The 18,464-nt window shown below is 40.3% G+C and overlaps 1 protein-coding gene across 1 annotated transcript; it reads left to right on the top strand.

Moving 5' to 3' along the window:
• The first annotated feature begins 329 nt into the window (after positions 1-329).
• Positions 330-18,138, top strand: esr2a (estrogen receptor 2a). The gene is made up of 9 exons (XM_075459587.1): positions 330-525; positions 6,214-7,002; positions 7,389-7,555; positions 8,859-8,975; positions 10,573-10,878; positions 13,463-13,601; positions 13,848-13,981; positions 14,706-14,889; positions 15,118-18,138. The coding sequence occupies exons 2-9, from the start codon at positions 6,611-6,613 to the stop codon at positions 15,353-15,355; spliced, it is 1,677 nt and encodes a 558-aa protein (XP_075315702.1). The 5' UTR covers positions 330-525; positions 6,214-6,610; the 3' UTR covers positions 15,356-18,138.
• Positions 18,139-18,464: the final 326 nt, after the last annotated feature.

Genomic DNA, 18,464 nt, shown 5'->3' with positions numbered 1-18,464 from the left:
CAGGCCTCGACTCTGACAATGTTTAAATCCAGGCTGAAAACAGTTCTGTTTAGCTGTGCATTTGACACCTGAAAGTATTTTATCTGCACTCTTCACTTTTAAATCAATTAATTAATGATTATTTTTTTATGTCTTTTTGGAATGATTTTATTGCCTTCTTGTGGTTTTATGTAGCTGTAAAGCACTTTGAATTGTGCGCTACAAATAAAATTGCCTTGCCCTGCCTGTTAAATTTCCCTTTCTGTACTGCACGATGCTGAGTTGGTTTGTTTTGAAGGAACGGACCGGAAATTGCGCACCTCACCGACTCTAACTTGGCAACTTTTATTTCCCCAAACGCAGCTGATCTCGGAGCTGAAACTGGTCTTTTTATCAGCTCCTGCAGACAGACGGTGAATTTACTCGGTGCTCGGACTTCCTGCGGGTCACAGCTGCGGTACTCACGCGTTATTTCCCACCCGGGCCGCGGGACGTCATGCGGTCAAAGTGACAAGTTTCTCAGCAGCTGCTTCTCTGGAGGAACAGGTAACAATACTGTTTTTTTTTTTTTTTTTGACAAAAGTAATGAGCATTTCAGCTGGCTAGGTGCTGCACGCAGGGAGACAGAGCCGTGCCTCAGAGCTGAAGCTGCAGATAAGGTGTTCAGGTTTGAAGTTGAAGGCCTGTATCTGCGTGGATCGGAAATAAGGTCACACTGGACCCCGGCCTGGTTAACAGGTGGCAGAGAGAACTCCAGCAAGAAATCATTCTCCAGTCAGCTGTTACTTTTAGAGGGAGATTTTCAAGTAATCATTTCTAGACAACTGAATATAAACACACATGTGCAAGTTGGAACCAAACCTTTTGTTTTTAAATCCTTGATATCACTGATAATTCTAGGCTGTCCTCTGTTCTGTGCCTGCTAATGGGTCTCTAATGTGTTTTGAGAATCTATGTTTTGGATTGAAACAAGTCTCATGCACACTTTAAAAAGTACTTATCACGTGTAAACAAACAGCAGCTACCAAGCAGCTGTCCTGAAATGGAAAAGCTGGCTGAACATGTCCTTCTCTCTGTACCAACTGTTCCTCTGATACCAGATGTTACTGATAAACTCTGGATTCTGTTGTTTGCAGGATCATCGATTCAAACTCTGATTTAAGAAGTGTGACCTACTATGATGGACATGCATTTCTGACATTATTCTTCACATTCCTTGAACTTTTGCTTTGAGTAATTTCGATGCATTTTGTCATTTGTTTAAAGGCAATTTCTTCTAAAAAAATGCGCTGATAAACTAAATAAATTTAGATCATTTCAAGCCACTTTCAAAGCAAAAGCGATGAACGTGCTAATGCAGCTCTTTCAAATTTGAACATAAAGACCTTTTCTCATCCATGATAATGAGCGGGCGAACTTTGTGTTCTCCAGTGTCGGGAAAAAAAGGAGCCAAGTAAATGCAGACCATCTGTCATTTAATGTTGAACACAGTAATGGTGTTTTTATTGTATTTATATATATATATATATGTAAAGCCCCAAAAGTGTTTTCTTGATCATGTAACGGATAATAATTCAAAGTCATGTCTAAGGATGCACTGATGGTGAAATTCTGAGCCGATACCCATGTTAGAATGATGATAAATGTTGTTTAGTTTTCCTTCAATGACGAGGTAAATTTCTAATAATAAATAATAATAATAAATCAGCACAAATGAATTCATCCAAACTGTACTTCGATGAAGTTAATGTATGTTGTTACTTTCCACCGCTGCTGGTAGTGTATGTGTAGCACATGTTGAGGTTGTTTAGGTCATGGTGTGATCAGTTATCGCCCCTAAAGTGCCAATGAGACGCAAACTAATGGTACTTGTGATGAGCTGAACTGTAAAGGCTATCATGTTTTCATTAGTTTAGTTCACATGGAGCAGACCTTTCTTTATGCAGTATTTTCATCCTTCCTGATCAAACTGTCCTCCAGCTCATCCAGCTGTGTTCGTTATTACCGCAGCTGCTGCTCAGGTTCTCTGAAAATGGGTGGATAAACTTCCTCTGCTGTTTAGTTTCTTCATATTCCAAATCTTCAGCTGCAAGTCTTCATACGAATTCTTCCTTCAGAGCTGCTCCGCATCCGCTTCCGTCTGGCTCTGAGGAGGCAAATTAAAGGATGGGAAAATGACATGGCCTTGAGCTTTTGTGTAATCTGGCTAAAGACCAGGAACAGTTCTTTCTTGCAGCCACAGATTTTGATTTACTAAAGGGTGTTTGTGTGAAAACGTGGAGGTGTATATGCTGCACTGATGTTTGCAAACTCTCTAATTGACTTGGGTGTCCGGTCGGTCAGTTTAGATTAAAAAGACTCTAGATCTCTTTAGTTTCCTGCTTTTGAAAAGTCTATTTTGATTCTTAGACATATTTTGAGTTTATCACAGCGTGTCAGTTCACATAATTAGCTGTGTGGTTGTTTTTAAATGGCAGTTTTCCATAGATGACTGCGTGATTAAACCAGATCATTGCTTTAAATGGACAAGTGTTTTCTTTGTAGATGAGTTTTTCTCCATCTCATAGATAACTGAGATATAGGATAGTACCTAAAATCATTTTTTGGATCATTTTGTAGTTATTATAACCCAGTTTTATAGGCTTGAAGCCATGACGTTTTGGGTCTGACTTTAAGCTTTTTCTCTCGATGTCTTTGCTTCTATGAGGCCATAATGGTAAGAGAAAAGTGAGACATGAAAGTGTATGTTTAAGTCCTCGTGTAACATTTACCAGCTTTTGTACTGCTTTGGAGCTGATCAGCTTAACATTTTTGAAACTCCTCCCTGTGAGCCGTTAGTGGTGCCCAGGATGAGCGGCATGGTGGAGCAGAAGGGAGGTTTTCTCTCACAGTGAGCTGCCAGCTCCTAGAGAACGCAACTGCGAAGAAGTCTGGAGGCAAGGTCTAAACTTCAAAAGCAACAAAAACTCATCCACATCTGCTTTATCCTGAAGCTGTAATCACAAGAACAAAACCTTGCTACAAACTCTTTGCTACTCTCTTAAAGTGACTCATTTGTTTTAGGGGGAAGCTGCTCAGCTGCAGGCGCAAGGTCACTGGCAACTCTGAAATGAAACTAATTGAATAAGCTGATGCTTTTTGGTGGAGGGACTTTTAATCATTTCAGCATCATACAGTCTGTTGATTGTACACAGCATCCTAATATTATTACATTTCTCTTTCCCTCTTTGCATATATTTGGATATACCTGGGTTTGACGTGTTGAAATTAAAGCATTTGTGAGCCAGTACGATACCTTTTATCATCAATCATTCCCAAACAGTGTAATTAAACATCAAACAGAATATCTAAGACGCTTTGATTTCCCGGCTTTTCATCAGTTTTATACGATGGGAAAGAAATGATAAACCTACAGAGGATTAAGGTAAAACCATCCTCCTAATGTTAGTTGGTATGATAGGCTGAAAATGACTGATTTGTACAAAAAGCTAAGATATTAAGCCAAATAATGTTTGTGTCTTTAATGCATCCTCGACAACACTATATCTGCAATTAACAAAATAAAGTGTAACTTATTTTCAGTTAAACCATTTGTGAATATGCACAGAATTGAAATGGACTCAATGCATTCAGAGTAAATGAGAAAAATGGAATTACAACCACAAATTCCCCTCAAAAGCTGCAGGTCGTCAACCGATGTTTTTGCATTCTTGGGGGCTAATTTACCCAAACAGCAGCTGACCAGTCAGTGCAGAACAGGACTTTGGGAAGGCAGCCTTAAACAGACAGGAGCTAATACAGACTGTCGGTGCGAAGTAGAGCTAAAGTAATTGTACGCTTGGAGGGAAAATGTGTTATCTTTTTTTTTTTAACTTGAATTTATTCTCGTTGACTCCCGTAAAAACATTGATAACTCTTAAATGAGTTTTATATGGGCTCTTTAAGTTCCGAAACTTAGCAACTACATTTAAACATTTTTCTTTTGCTTTGCTGGATTTCAGCTTCACACATTTGATGATTTATGTATTTGTTCAGTCATTATTCACAGTTGATGGTAAAACTGAATATCTCTGATGTTTGGGTTGTTGTCTGACGGCGTGTCTTGAAATGTTGGAAGCCTTGTTTTGTTTTTTTTTGTTTTTTTGCAAAACAATTATTTGACTAATAAAGATGAAACAATTTTGAAAACATTAAGTAATACTAAAGAAATAACTGAAAGACATAACCTAAAGATGTTCCTTTTGGAATAATTGGTGTAAAGTTTGCTGGAAGTCAGAAGATGCTGGGGCTGTACAGTGTGATGCTGGGGGTCCTGAACGCCATTTCTCAGTTTGTTTTCACAGCTGCTGAAAATTTTTGTGGTTTAATTAGATAAATATATAAAACTGTCTTTGGCACTTGTCAGACCTCGCTAACTAATTAATTGTCACCAGCAGCTTTATGAATTTATTTGCTTTAAATTTTCAGCGCGCTCCAAGTACTTCTACAGATTGTTGAGTTTTGTTGGCCGGACAAACCAAAGCTCCTCTCAGCTATTTGCTGAGATTAATGGTTCCTTTTTTTCCTTTGGATGACATAATGAGTTACAGTAATAGGCTTTATGCCATAAAGATAGAGACATTATGTACCAACTTTGACTGAAGACCGACTCCTGCCAGACAGACTCCTGACACACAGGAATGATTAACTCTGCTGCATCTGCTGTGTCAGATGTCATAAGAGTAAACATACATATCCCCTCTCTGCACTGGGGTTGGTATGTAAATGTGCACCATTTATTGACCTACCAGCTGTTTGTCTTGAGGACATCGTAAATCCCATTCAGTTTTTCCTCTCCATTTATTTCAACGCAACTTTGCACTCAAAAATGTCCTTTTTCCATTCAGAGTAAGAATACATTTTAGAAGGCTTGCGGTGACTTTTCACGTCCTGTAAACGCTGTGTGTAACTGGGAGTGGTGCAGTGACAACGTTTCAAATGCCAAAAGAGAGCAATCTTATGGCTTGTTGGAATAAAATGTGCTCCATTTGAATTTGAGGCAAACATGGGGTGGCAGTAAAAAAAAAAAAAAGAATAAAGTAGAGAATCTGTGATGTGCACCAATCTGTGAAAGACTGTGCACAAGTAGTTTTAACAATTTAAGAACCTTTCACTGTATTTACAAGTGAAAAATGCCATGCAAATAAAAAAAAAACCTTTTCTTTAGTATTTGAATACTAAATACTTTAGTATTTAAGAAAAAAAATAAGCCAACTCCTGTTTTTTTTTTTTTATTAGAGCAACAAAATTTGAAAGCTCAGATTGACTGCATGAAATCTACCACCAAAGGCTTACTTCTTATGACTATTATACTTGAAGTATATTTCAGAGCCTGTACTACTTCAATTTTACTTTTGCAACGTCTATCTGCGATGTTATAGAGACGCATTAGTGCACATGGGTAATGTCCACATCTGTGAGGGCACCATTGATGCTGAACACTGTAGATGCTTCACATTTTGCATGTATTACAACATCATGATGAGGTTGCTAAATTGTCCTGCCTGCAAAAAAATGAGTCTAGCATTACAGAAAAGAGAATTCAGAAACACTGTGCAGCTGCAATCTTTCACTTTTAAGAAATGTAGCAATTCGTGTCCTCGGTTCCTAAATGCTTCAGAGTCTTTTTCGAAGAAGAGGTGATGCAACCCGGTAGAACAAACACGGCTGTCCTTTCCTTCTGTTTTTAAAGCTGTTGCTGGCATCGAATCCAAAATTGGTAAAAAAAACAACTAAAACAGCTAAATTTCCAATCTGATTGATAATTAAGGAATAAAGATCTAAACTCACAGAAGTTTTTTAGCATTCTTGTGACCAAATTTCTGAGCTTTTTTTTTTCCAGGAAAAGCCTGAGATCTCAAAGATCTCTTTTGCAAGAGGTGCTGTGTGGCGTTCCAAAAAATGCATAAAAATAAAATGGAAGTTACCAGATGTTCTCGAAAGATGAAGTTTTTGAGTTTCAGCTGCTCTTTTGACAAGGTTATAATCCGAGTAGCAGCCACTGTTCATATAGCTGAATGCGTTATCCCTCAAATGAATGTAAACATCATGTCACTGGTGTCTAAAATGTGTCCTGATGTCTGTCCCAGCACGAAGTTTTCGAACAAAGCCGATGTCGCTTTAAAGAAATGTATCTTTGCAGCACATGTCCAGTACTTCAGTATGTCAGCTTGGTGCTTTTCTCTCTTTCTGCAGGTGGAAATCTCTGGCACACATTTCTTCCTGGGAATCATGTGCTGCCACTGCGCGATGTGAGGCTGGAATGAGGCTGTTTGCTGTACATCACTCCCTCCTCTGATTTAAACAGACACTTCTCTGGGGTTCACTGTCTTTTGGATTGATTGTGTGATCCGTAGCAAGGCCGACATGTCACGCTGAGAAGAGTCAAAACTTAGTGAAACATGTTTAGTTTGATGTTTTCATTAGCTGTGAGATTTCACCATGTGACTTCATACGGAACATAAAACTCAGGCATTTGTAGAAAATGAAATTATTGCAGTAAGCTTGACACCAGAAGAAAATATAACTGTCTTATGCTCCCTAACTGCTCGCCGGTTATGTAGTAATTTTAGTGATACTTTCTATTTTTGCGATGGCCTCTGCCTCCTCTCCAGAGAAGCATCAGCCCCTCCTGCAGCTTCAGGAGGTGGATTCCAGTCGAGTTAGCAGCCGTGTCCTCTCCCCGGTCCTCAGCTCCTCCTCCCCCTGCCTGTCGCATGACACCAGCCAGCCCATCTGCATCCCCGCCCCATACACTGACCTCAGCCATGACTTTCCCACCATACCCTTCTACAGTCCAACCATCTTCAGCTATTCTGGTCCCAGCATTTCAGAGTGTCCCTCTGTCCATCAGTCGCTAAGCACGTCTTTATTCTGGCCCAGTCACGGCCACGTGGGGCCGTCCATGCCCCTGCATCGCTCTCAGGCCCGACCCCAGCATGACCAACCACATCAGAGTCCATGGGACAGCGTCTTAACAACCAGGTAGGATGATGCACAATAATCCAAGCCAACGAGTTAGTAGTAATTTAACCTAACAATTAAGAAAACATTTGTCATTTCTTGTCTCATGGACCCATGTGTCCCATGGACACTCAACATTAAAATGTCTTTTACCATGAAAACTCAGTTTTGGTAATTTGTCGAGAGATATGATAATTTTCCTTTATGTTGAAGAAATCCTTTTCAGGCTCTTTCCAAGTCTGTCATCTTCACTGTGCAACTTCTTAACAAATGCTGCATTAAGTCAAAATAATCTGTAGTCACGCTATTGATGTTGTAACGATTTCCTAATGCGCACTACCGTTAACTAACTCTGATTCGTCGAGTTTCTGCCTCGGAGAGAAATAAAGACTCAAACCGTCTGTTAGTAAGAGTGTTAGGAGGCGCTCCCAGGAGAATGAGGAGGGTGTCGTGTCATCGGGTGGGAAGGCAGACCTCCACTACTGCGCTGTGTGTCACGACTACGCTTCGGGCTACCACTATGGAGTGTGGTCATGTGAGGGGTGCAAGGCCTTCTTCAAGAGGAGCATCCAAGGTGAGGCACATGAGCATACAGCTCCTTTGACTGGGTGGTTGATGGAATGGGATGCTTAAAAACACTGCAGAACCATTTTACTGGAGCTCTTTGGGCTCCGTGATTCAGCTTTTGCTTTACAGTTCCCTTAGAAAACATACTTTCAGAAGAATAATGTCATGCAGACTTTCAGCACTGTTTCCCGCAGCTTAATTGACATGAAATTCTGAACTTGTCATGTTTGAAATGTAAGAATCTGCTGATTTGATTCATGAAAGAATTACTCTCACTAACTTTGGTGATCTTTTTCACTTTCTTCATTACGGAAGGTTCAGCTTAATAACACTGGTTTTGTGGCAATAATGAAGAACCTTGAGGCAAAATGTCACTATATAGAATTTTAAATGTTTTTAGTTGCAGTTTGATCAAGTTTAGGAACCAGAACTACTTGGTTCAGTTGAGGAAGAGCAAGCCTTTCTGCCAGAAAGTGCTGAAGAAAATGTTCACTGTGCTTTTTTTTCCCTCCATTTAACAAAAATCAAGAAGAAACATTTAGAAAAAAACAAGGCACAGCAGGTGACGTCCCTGTTGTCCCATGTATTGGTCATGAAGTTGTGGAGGTTTTTCCATAAGATAAGAAGATACTTACAATAACTTTGTTTTCATTTGGTGGGATCAGTCGGTCGAGGTCTTATTATCTATTGTTCAGTCATTTGGCAACAAATATCAGTAGATCTGTTGAAATTTTGTTTACTTTACTCTACTTATATGCTCAATGCTAATTAGAAAGAGGCTGTTATCCTAAACTGAGACAAGGGACATTGTAATATTGTTAGCATTTTGCTGAAAGTGCTGCTTTGTCTCAGAACACATTTTTACTCCACATTGCAGTAAATTACAACAGACATACACATTTTGATTCTCTCATGTGTTAGTTAATTCTGTGGTTTAGACTTTTTCTTGTCTGACATTTACTGTGGCTGAATACTGCTGTATGAGTCTAGTTTTTGCACTTAGTGGACGTCGTATACAGCACAGCGAGAGGAATTGAGCTGATCCCAGAAAGCTTTCCATTAGTGCCCTTCTGCAGCTGCACATTTTGCACTGACACAGTACTAATCCCACATAGAATTAGCAGGAACTTGTTTGTCTTTCCACAGGTCTGCATGTTTTTGATATAAGGCTGTAGCCCATCTAATAAGTCTTCTTGCTGGCCAGATTATGAACAGTTCTGAACCTGCCTGCATTCTTGTTTTTGTAGTTCCTCCATTTTCCTTCTTGTTTTATTTGAAACTATCGTCTTCTTTCCCTCTGTTTGATTCAGGGCACAATGACTACATCTGCCCAGCAACCAATCAATGCACTATAGACAAGAACCGCCGCAAGAGCTGTCAGGCGTGTCGTCTTCGCAAATGCTATGAAGTAGGCATGACCAAATGTGGTAAGTATGACACTAGTTGACAGATTTGACCTTTTGTTCCCTTCAGAAGTCATTAGATTTTCTTTTTTTTTGCCTCCAACAAGCACAAAACTTTTACAGTCTTCAGTATCATTCACAGTGACATCTTTTAATGTCATGTCCTCAATCTGTTTGCATTCCTTAGGCCCCAGATAGTCACACGCCCACCTCCATTTTTCACTTTAGGACTGTGGAAACTTTCTCTGTGGTTGTCCTGGCCAGATTCAGGCCAAATACGCTGGACTTCTTGATCTCACCTGGCCAAAGGATGTGCTCAGTTATGAAGAAGAGAGGTCTTTTTCTTTAGCCTTAGTCCTAGAGGCAGACATTAAGCAGTGTTATTCCCATTGTCCGAACTGTCACAGAAGCTCCAGACGCACTGACAACCCCTGTGGCGAGTTTAAAGTAGAGCTGAACAAACTTTTCGTCCTTCACAGACACAGTGGTGTCAGTGTATACGTTCAGATACAAAAGATGTTGATAATGCAGAAAAAGTTGCTGTCTAGTTCGTGAAATGCGTTAATGGACAATGAACAAACAACGAACCCCTGAATTTCTCTTTTTAATTGACATGTTGACATATTCTGACTCTGTTTATCAGCGCAAGGTTATATAATTGGTTTTCTGTCTGCAGTACCACCCCTGCAGTTCTGTTTAGTAGTGCTCTGACTCACTCTCTGCCTTCTGATCAATCTGAATCATATTGCTCTAAGTGTATTTCCACTTTTTAACATGGTCACAGATCTTCCTTAATCATTTTCCCAAACTCAGATTTTTATTTTTATTTTCCTCATTTCTTCATGATGAGTTGTTAAGATGCAAACATGCAGGTGAACGCACCCCACAGGTCCAAGAACTGCCTGGGCTCAGCTCTGAGAACTCTCTGGTGTTCGCATAATATAACGTGTTCACACGGGGTCAAATGATTACAAATCACAGATGGATAGACAGACTTGACTTTGTTTCAGGTGTGATTGTGTCAGTTAGCACAGGTATATTCACTTCTCTCACACAGTTTGTTATTTGGGGCCTGATTTTTCACTATATCTTTGAAAGTTTTTTAAACATTTTTTTTTTTAATCTATTCATGGGGGTAAATACTTTATTACCTAAAAATAGTGCAGTTTTTGAGAAGTGCAAAGGGTTGTACACATAGTATGCTGTAGGTCAGGTATGTTACACTGTTTTTTACACTCTAATATAATTCCACTTGAACAGCCATAAATGGCCCCTGTTAATCATTACAATGTAAATGAAGTTGCTCAGCAGCTGTTGGGGACTGCAGTTGAGCCAAAACACTTTAGCTTTATGTGGGGATATAACCAGAAGTGCGGCAAGGCCCCAACTCCAAACAGATTTTTGGTTTTGATTTAGCTCTGAATCTGGATCCAGGAGTGTTTTTATTCAGCTGTGGCAGAGGTATCTGTCTTGCTTTATTCTAAAGCATCTTCTCACACCTTCTCAAACTTCTCAGTTATGGCAGCTTTGGGGTTTTGCCTCTTGGAGGAGTGTAGGAAAAAAGATTAAATGGATAAAAAAATCATCTGCAGTAACTGACTGCCTGCTTTGATTTTCTCAGGTATTCGCAAAGAGCGTGGAAACTGCAGGAGCATGCCTGCAAGGCGAACCCGTCTGTCCTCGCAGGGCAAAACAAATGGGCCAAAGGTGTTGACTGCACCAGCGGGGACTTTGTTAAATGAGCCACACCCTCCTGCGCTGACCCCAGAGCAGCTGATTGAGCGAATAATGGGGGCAGAGCCGCCAGAGATCTACCTCATGAACGACACGAAGAGGCCGCTGACTGAAGCAAACGTGATGATGTCACTCACCAACTTGGCTGATAAGGAGCTGGTTCACATGATCAGCTGGGCCAAGAAGATTCCAGGTGTGTGTGTGTGTGTGTGTGTGTGTGTGTGTGTGTGTGCGTGTTAGTGTCTCTAGGGGTTTTACTTTCTGACTTCACCTTTCACAAATTTCACTTTGACTCTTCATGCATTCGCTTCTTTGAAGAGGTCCATTTACACAGGTCCATGCTTATAATGAGTGGGATCCTCCAATTCTCAAAAGTATGTCCTCATGTGTCTCACCAAACTGCATTTACAATAATAAATCCTCGAACAACCGCTAAACAGGAGTCCTCTCCTTCACACCCTTCGTTGTGCATAATATGGCCGTTCTTATGTGTAGATAGACACGCTGTGTGGGTAAATGGTTCGCTTTAGCGTTTTAGCTTAAACAATATCAAATAATTTGTCAAAATTATTTTAACCTCATTTAAAAATGTAATTTCATTACAAAGATTTTTGTTATCATTTTAAGCAGAGCAAGAAGAAGGCAGAGCTACAAAAAAGAGCTTTATTTTCAAATTGTGGCTTTCATTTAACAGAAAAACAGTCAGGATTTCTGCTTATCCTCGGCTTTTAAGCTTTTGACTGGTGTCATACTCACTTTGTAAATGCAAGGCTTCACACAAACAAAAAGTGATCGTGACCGATGTCTCTGACTTATTTTGACTTGTGAAGTGAAGTGTGTTGGATAATAAGTTTCAAAGACAATCAAATTTCTTGAGCATTATGAATTTCAGACCTGAGCCTGAGAACAATTTGCACATGCATTTTAATTGCGTATTAAAATCCCACAGCTGTATATTTGATGTCTCTTCTGAACAGTGGTCTGAGTTAATGACTCCCAGCGAGACGCAGTAATTGTCTCCGCGTTATTTAGCATGTGAGCCTCGGGTCCTGTGAAGCCAAGTATCAGTGTTGTAATTGAAGCCTGGTAATAAACTGTCACATAATAATCATTGTGTAACTCTTTGATGATAAATGTTTTGTACAAATGTCATGCAGCCACTTTAGCTGGTTTCAGCCTCAAAGAATAAAGTACATTATGACACAGCCTGGGTGAAATCAGACAACAGCACACCAGTCATAATGTATCCACTTAGATTTAGCACGTGAACTTTATTTAGCACATCAGAATGAAAAACTCATCCATGAAGCCTTAAATTCAGCATGCCTTATTTCAATACTCCAGGCAGCCATGAATAGTGGGAAACCTGTCGATCATGATTTGAATGCCACAGCCTCTAACAGTGTCGACCATGTGCACTTCTTCATGGCCTCAATCTTCAGATGGCTGCTACCAGCCTGATGATTATCCATGTCACAGATGATAAGTTGTGTCTCAGGCTGGTTTCACAAACACGGCGGTCGGTTCAGGGCACATCAGTTCCTCTCCATTTACCAGATCTTAATCTAGCAGAACAGCCTTTTGATGTGGTTGAGTGGGAGCAGGAACGTGCAGCTGACGAATGTGCAGAAAGCGTTCAATGTATTTGTGTAATTTCCCCTGTCGTACAATGTTTTAAAGTCAACGGCCATTCCAAACGGCATTTTGTGTTTGCGTTTGTTTTATTTGCATATAGATAGGAGACCGTTCTTGTGAATGTTGTACATGGTAAGCATGCTAGATGATTGATAATGACCTTGCTGGCTTTAAACCTGTACATCCATATTGAAGCTTTGTTTTTATGTTATTTTGTGAGTCAACTAGAAAACATTTAATTTGAATGCGTTTTATACACTGCTGCAGGACCTCCTGTCTCCTGTTTGAAATGCTACGTTTCAGCTCGCTGTCTCTTTAAGGTCTTTGTGACCCACTGTGCTCTCATCAGTCAGAGTAGGTGGAGTTTTAGACCAGATCTGTCACAATAACTGCATATTTGTTACTCTGCAGAGTTTATAAGCCAACCTGCAGGGTATAATGAACTTAACGTTGTTCTGCAGGTGGAGGCTCGCAGCTTGGTCCCAGTTCATGACTTGTAATACCAAGCCGCCCCTCTGAACCTTAACCCCAATGCGTTGGAGCAGTATCGTCTTGGCTGTCCATACCTGCCCAAACTATTCTCCCTTCCACCCCCTGGTGGAAACAAATGAGTTCAGAGTGAGAGGCCCCCAGTTTTCTATTTAGAGTATTGAAAATTATTCGACTTGAGAGGTGACGATAGCTTCACGATCAGGAACCATTTTAGACAACAGTGAAGCCAATTTTACGCAAGACAGGTGCTAATTCTTTGTTTGAGGTAAACCTGACTCCTTGATGGGTATTATGCAAATGTTTTATTGTAATGTCTAAACTGAATAAATAAATTGTCTTTCCTGGGAGAGAATAACTTCCTTTGGTTTGGACTTGGACTGCAAAGTAGTAGTAATCCAATAAGATTTTGACATTTATGCAGCACAAATGATTACAATGAGTAAAATGTAGAGCTAGTTTTAGCAGTTTAACTGCCTCATAAGAAGTTTTATTTAAGTGAATAAAGATGCAGTGTAAAATGCTCCAGCGTTGCACGAGTGCTGCTCTATTATCAGTTTGTTTGCTGTTCAGAATTATCCTCCATTAATCAAATGTCTGCGATGAGCTTGGTCCCGTCTGTTCTTCAGCGTTTGATCATGTCCCCTCTTCAGGGTTTGTCGAGCTCAGTCTGCTGGACCAGGTGCACCTTTTGGAGTGCTGCTGGCTGGAGGTGTTGATGATTGGACTGATGTGGAGGTCAGTGGACCATCCAGGGAAACTCGTCTTCTCCCCTGACCTCAGCCTGAGCAGGTACCACTGCCGTTTCTCTCATGTGATTGAATGTTGATGCTCATGAACACAGAAGACAAAAATGGAGCTTTGATTCTTTTTTTGTTTATGGTTTAACACCATTTTATTTATATCCAAAAACTGGACAAAGTGTCTCAGACACTTCAACTAAAGACACAAATGTCTATTTCTACCCAACTGTACTGGGTAAAAATCTAGAGTTTTAAATGATGGTGGACTGTTCACGTTGGTGTCTTTCTGTGGCAGAGAGGAGGGGAACTGTGTCCAGGGCTTTGCGGAGATCTTTGACATGCTGATAGCTGCCACGTCCAGAGTGAGAGAACTCAAACTGCAGAGGGAGGAATATGTCTGCCTCAAGGCCATGATACTCCTTAACTCCAGTGAGTAGGCGTGTTTGTGTGGGCGGACATGCACTTGCAAGGTCCTCTCTATTTGTGATGTACTGCATGTGTGTAGGTGAGATAAAGAGTGCATGTGTCATCAGTACAAGAAAACACAACATGAGTGTTTAGTGAAGTGGCCTGTGTTTCTAAAGTCTACATATGGTTGGTAAATCCCACGCTGAATGACTTTACAGTAGAAATGTCGAACATGAAAGCTTTGTAGGGTCTGACACTGCTCTATGTGATACAACTGAGTCCTCAGAGCAGCTGCAGACTGTATATATTAAAGGGAAAAAATGGATGCAGCCACAGTGACATCACTCGGGAGATTTATGGATTCAAAGATTAGAACCAACAGAATTGAGATCATTTTAGGAAACAATTAGAATAACTTGACTTAACATGATTGAGTTTATAGAAATATTTGCCCATCCAGGGTGCTGAGATCTTTGGGTTTTATAATGCTGAGTGTCATCTGCATAGAAATAGTAATTTACATTATACTCTTCAATAAGCTGGCCATGAGGTAGCATGTAAATGCAGAACAGAGGGAAGCTTGGGGTTGACCTCTGTGGTGCGCCACAAGTAATCTAAGCCATTAAGAAGGTAAAGTTATTCACTGACAGTAAGTTCAGTTGGAGAGGTGTGCGTGTGATAAACTAAGAGCTAAACTATTGTTTGTTTGTGCTCGTGTCTTTCCTCGTATTGTGCGTGTTACCAGACATGTGCCTCAGCTCCTCAGAGGGAAGCGAGGAGCTGCAGAGTCGCTCCAAGCTCCTGCATCTCCTGGACGCTGTAACCGACGCCCTGGTGTGGGCTATTGCCAAAAGTGGGCTCACCTTTCGGCAGCAGTACACCCGCCTCGCCCACCTGCTCATGCTGCTCTCACATATCCGCCATGTCAGGTAAGCAGACTCTCTACGTCGTGCTCGTAATGCTTGAAATTCTGAATGTTCCTATGCGTCTTTAATCACTGGTGTATTCCTATTGAGATGAAAAAAATAGTCCTCACTTTGAGAAGTTTTTTTATTTCATAGTCCTGTTATTAACACTACACAAAGACCTGTCCAAGCTACTTTTGTCATTAAGAGTCATCACATTCACCCTCCGGTTATCTCTTCTTTAATGTGCAGCAACAAAGGCATGGACCACCTGCACTGCATGAAGATGAAGAACATGGTGCCTTTATACGACCTACTGCTTGAGATGCTGGACGCCCACATCATGCACAGCTCCCGTCTGCCTCGCCGGCCTCCTCAGCAGGAGTCTACGGATCAGACGGTGGCTGCTGCCGATCCACACAGCTCTAACAGCGGCCCCTCAAACACTTGGACTCCCAGCAGCGCTGGAGCCAGAGGTGAAGCCCAGTAACCAGATTAGAATTCAGATGCAATGACTTTTCACTGCTTTGCACAAAACTAGTACACGGGACTGTTGAGGTGCTTTTCAGAACAATCTGCGAAGATTGAGAGCTGGAATCTCTGATCTATCACTGGTGAATCTCACACACACACTGTGCATCATTTCTGGTGAGTTCTTTCAATCCTCAAACTTAAAACTGTAGAGGAAACGACAAACTTGCAGGATTAATTGCCTTTTCACCATAGAGGAACAGAAACCTGAACAACATAAACGGCTTTCAAAGTAGCATTTTGACCAGTGCCACCTGAACTTGCTTTAAATATTCTCCTCATTTAATATGTAACTTTGAGTCTTGAGTCTTGAGTCGAGGCAGCAGGGTGTGGCATCGATCACTGCCATTGTCCCATCAAACTATATTTCTGCATAAATGTGACTTGAAACCATCATTAAATTTTTAATAATTGTACTATGCTATAGTGCACTGTTTTCCCATCTCCAACATTTTACTTAATTTCAACCCAAATCTTCTGCGTTTCATTTCTTTTTTTCTTTTTTTTTGCCTCTTTAGCAAAGTGAGGATGGGCAGCCATGTTCTTTTTGTAGAAAGCCGTGCAATGCACAATCATTGTTGTTCAGCCATCTCCTGGTTGTGAACATTAACATAAGACAATGGTTGTGTATGTTAATGCTCACAATCAGAAGATGGCTGAACCTCAATGGTTGTGCTAAATGTGAAAAAGGCCTCTCGTTGCTTAGAAGCTACCCTGGCGGCCACACAGACTATTACACGTCTTGCTCTTACTCACCTTTGTTGGTCAAATGCTCTTGTTGAGGGTTACAGTGAATTTCCTCCAATTGCACTCAGGCTTTTTGTAATGTTTTCCAATTTGATGAGCAATTGCAACTCTGTTTTTAAGTACTTAAAAATTTGCTCCGTGTGTGTCCTGATTCACTTCCATGAATATGTTGCAAAGACTAAACCAAATGATCCCAGAGGTTCACATAATTTTGACACTCACTTGTATAACAGTGAATTATTTAACCTGATACGTAATTGACCAGGTTTAGTACTTTTGTCATTTGTCATTTCTTTATCTTCGTTCTTGACTTGTGTGCACATTTGAGTAATATTTGGGTCATATTTATGCAGAAATAAAGAAAATTCTAAAGGCTTCACAAACTTTGTAGCACCGCCAAAAGAAAGCCAGAGCGAGTCTGTGACTACATTTACATGAATGGTAATATTCTGACCATTGGCCTTGTTCTGAATAAGATTTGTCTTCAAAATACTTCATTCATATTCTTATATTCTTATATATTACTGGGCATTGTCAGATTGAATTTCAAAGCCATTCCAATCTAAAGCGTTCAAATATAATCTGTATCCCTGCAAACGTGACATTACTTATATTTCTCCTTCACTCTAAAAGTGTGCAGCCATCCTGTTTTGCACTTACTGGAAAGCAGGTCATGCGCTGTCAAGGGCTGTACTGTACGTGTCGCACTCATGTAACTAAGATGGGAATACTATGTAGCATAAAATGATTATTCCTGATTACTCACACCTTGTTGTAGTTAAGGTGATCAGTGAATGCCGACTCCATGGCTGTACGCTCTTAATCGGGTTGATATATCAGAATATTCCTGCCCATGTAACAGTAGTCAGTCATGCTTACAGGCAGTAATTAGTGACAGAGGTTCTAAAAACTGTTAAATCAGTGTGTGTGTACAGTTTTCATGAATCTTTGCGGTGTTACAAACAGTTGAGCTTTAATGATGCGCTGAACAGATGACAACCAGAGGTCTGTTGGAGAAACTGAAACTGAAACTGAATCTAAACTGCTCGCAGGTTTCTTTTAACAAACAAGGACATGTTTTCAACAATTAGCAGTTCCCTGGCTGCATTTTTAGATTATCATAGGTGTTTATACTTGACAATTATGTAACTAGGTTATTGTTGGGTCTACTGCCCGTTAAAATTTCAAACAAAACAGAGAACACAGCTGCTATGTATGATGAGTCATTCACCAAAAGTGATGACATCACAGCCATAAAAGATCAGAACAATTTACAATCCTCTGTTTAATAATCAATGCTTGAATTATTAGCATACTTAGTGAACATATTTGACTTAATTTTCACCGTCCCTGAGCTCATGTTCTGAAAAACGAACTTTATTATCAAACCCAGATGTGAAATGAATGTGAAAAGGAAAAATATAGCCATTTTTGGCTAGTTATCCTGATGGAATTTGTCTTTTTTTTTTTTTTTCTCCCCATGTAATGGATGCACCTTTGATAGAGCTGTATGCTACTGTAACAGTATAGCCACTTTGTTTTGCTTTGAATGAGCAGGAGAGCTCCTGCCGGAAGCTAAAAAAAAAACGTAAAATTAAAATGGACGCTTGATAAGACTTTCACATGCAACTGCAAAGCAGACATAACATCACAGTAGTTTGTTGTTTTTAAAGAAATGCCTTTTTCCTCTGTCTTGTTTTCTGTGGAGAATCATAACCACTGTTGCTTTTAAGACAACACAGCATTCACATGGCGAGTTCTGCTTGCGGAAAAGACTATTTTTGCGTCTGTGACATAAAGCAAGCTTTGACAATCAGCATCACTTGAAGATTTGTGATTGTTCACCAGCTGTGTCCCTCTGGACGTGTCTGCCTTGTACCTTTCTCTCATCACTCTGTGTCACCTCACAACAAACTGTATTATCACTGTGTGTAGAAAAGAATGCCAATCTTTGCAAACTTTTAATAATAAATGTCCAAACCTGTCAAGTTATAAGTGAAAAGACTGCTCTGTCAATTATTAAATGTGTCCATCCAGCTTATACCAGAGGAGGGTTAATGTCTGTCCGTGTTTAAATGTTTACCTGCACTCTGGTTTACGCTGTTAAAGTGATGCAAACATTTTGTTAGTCACACCGTCAGTAAATGAGTCCTAGTTTAGAAATGTTTGTTTCACAGCAGTTATGTTCTAAAGCACAAAGAGCCACATGTCAGCACAACCCTGCTGGAAGGTTCCACATTTACGATTTGTGCTACTGTAGTTGAAGAGCAATTCTTCCGTGTACTCCAACAAATGATGTCCAGCAACAAATCGGGTAACTA

This window comes from Odontesthes bonariensis, chromosome 24, assembly GCF_027942865.1.
Source record: "Odontesthes bonariensis isolate fOdoBon6 chromosome 24, fOdoBon6.hap1, whole genome shotgun sequence".
Lineage (NCBI taxonomy): Eukaryota > Metazoa > Chordata > Actinopteri > Atheriniformes > Atherinopsidae > Odontesthes > Odontesthes bonariensis.
Note: the sequence above shows the minus strand (reverse complement) of the source record. Positions and strands in the feature narration are given on the sequence as shown.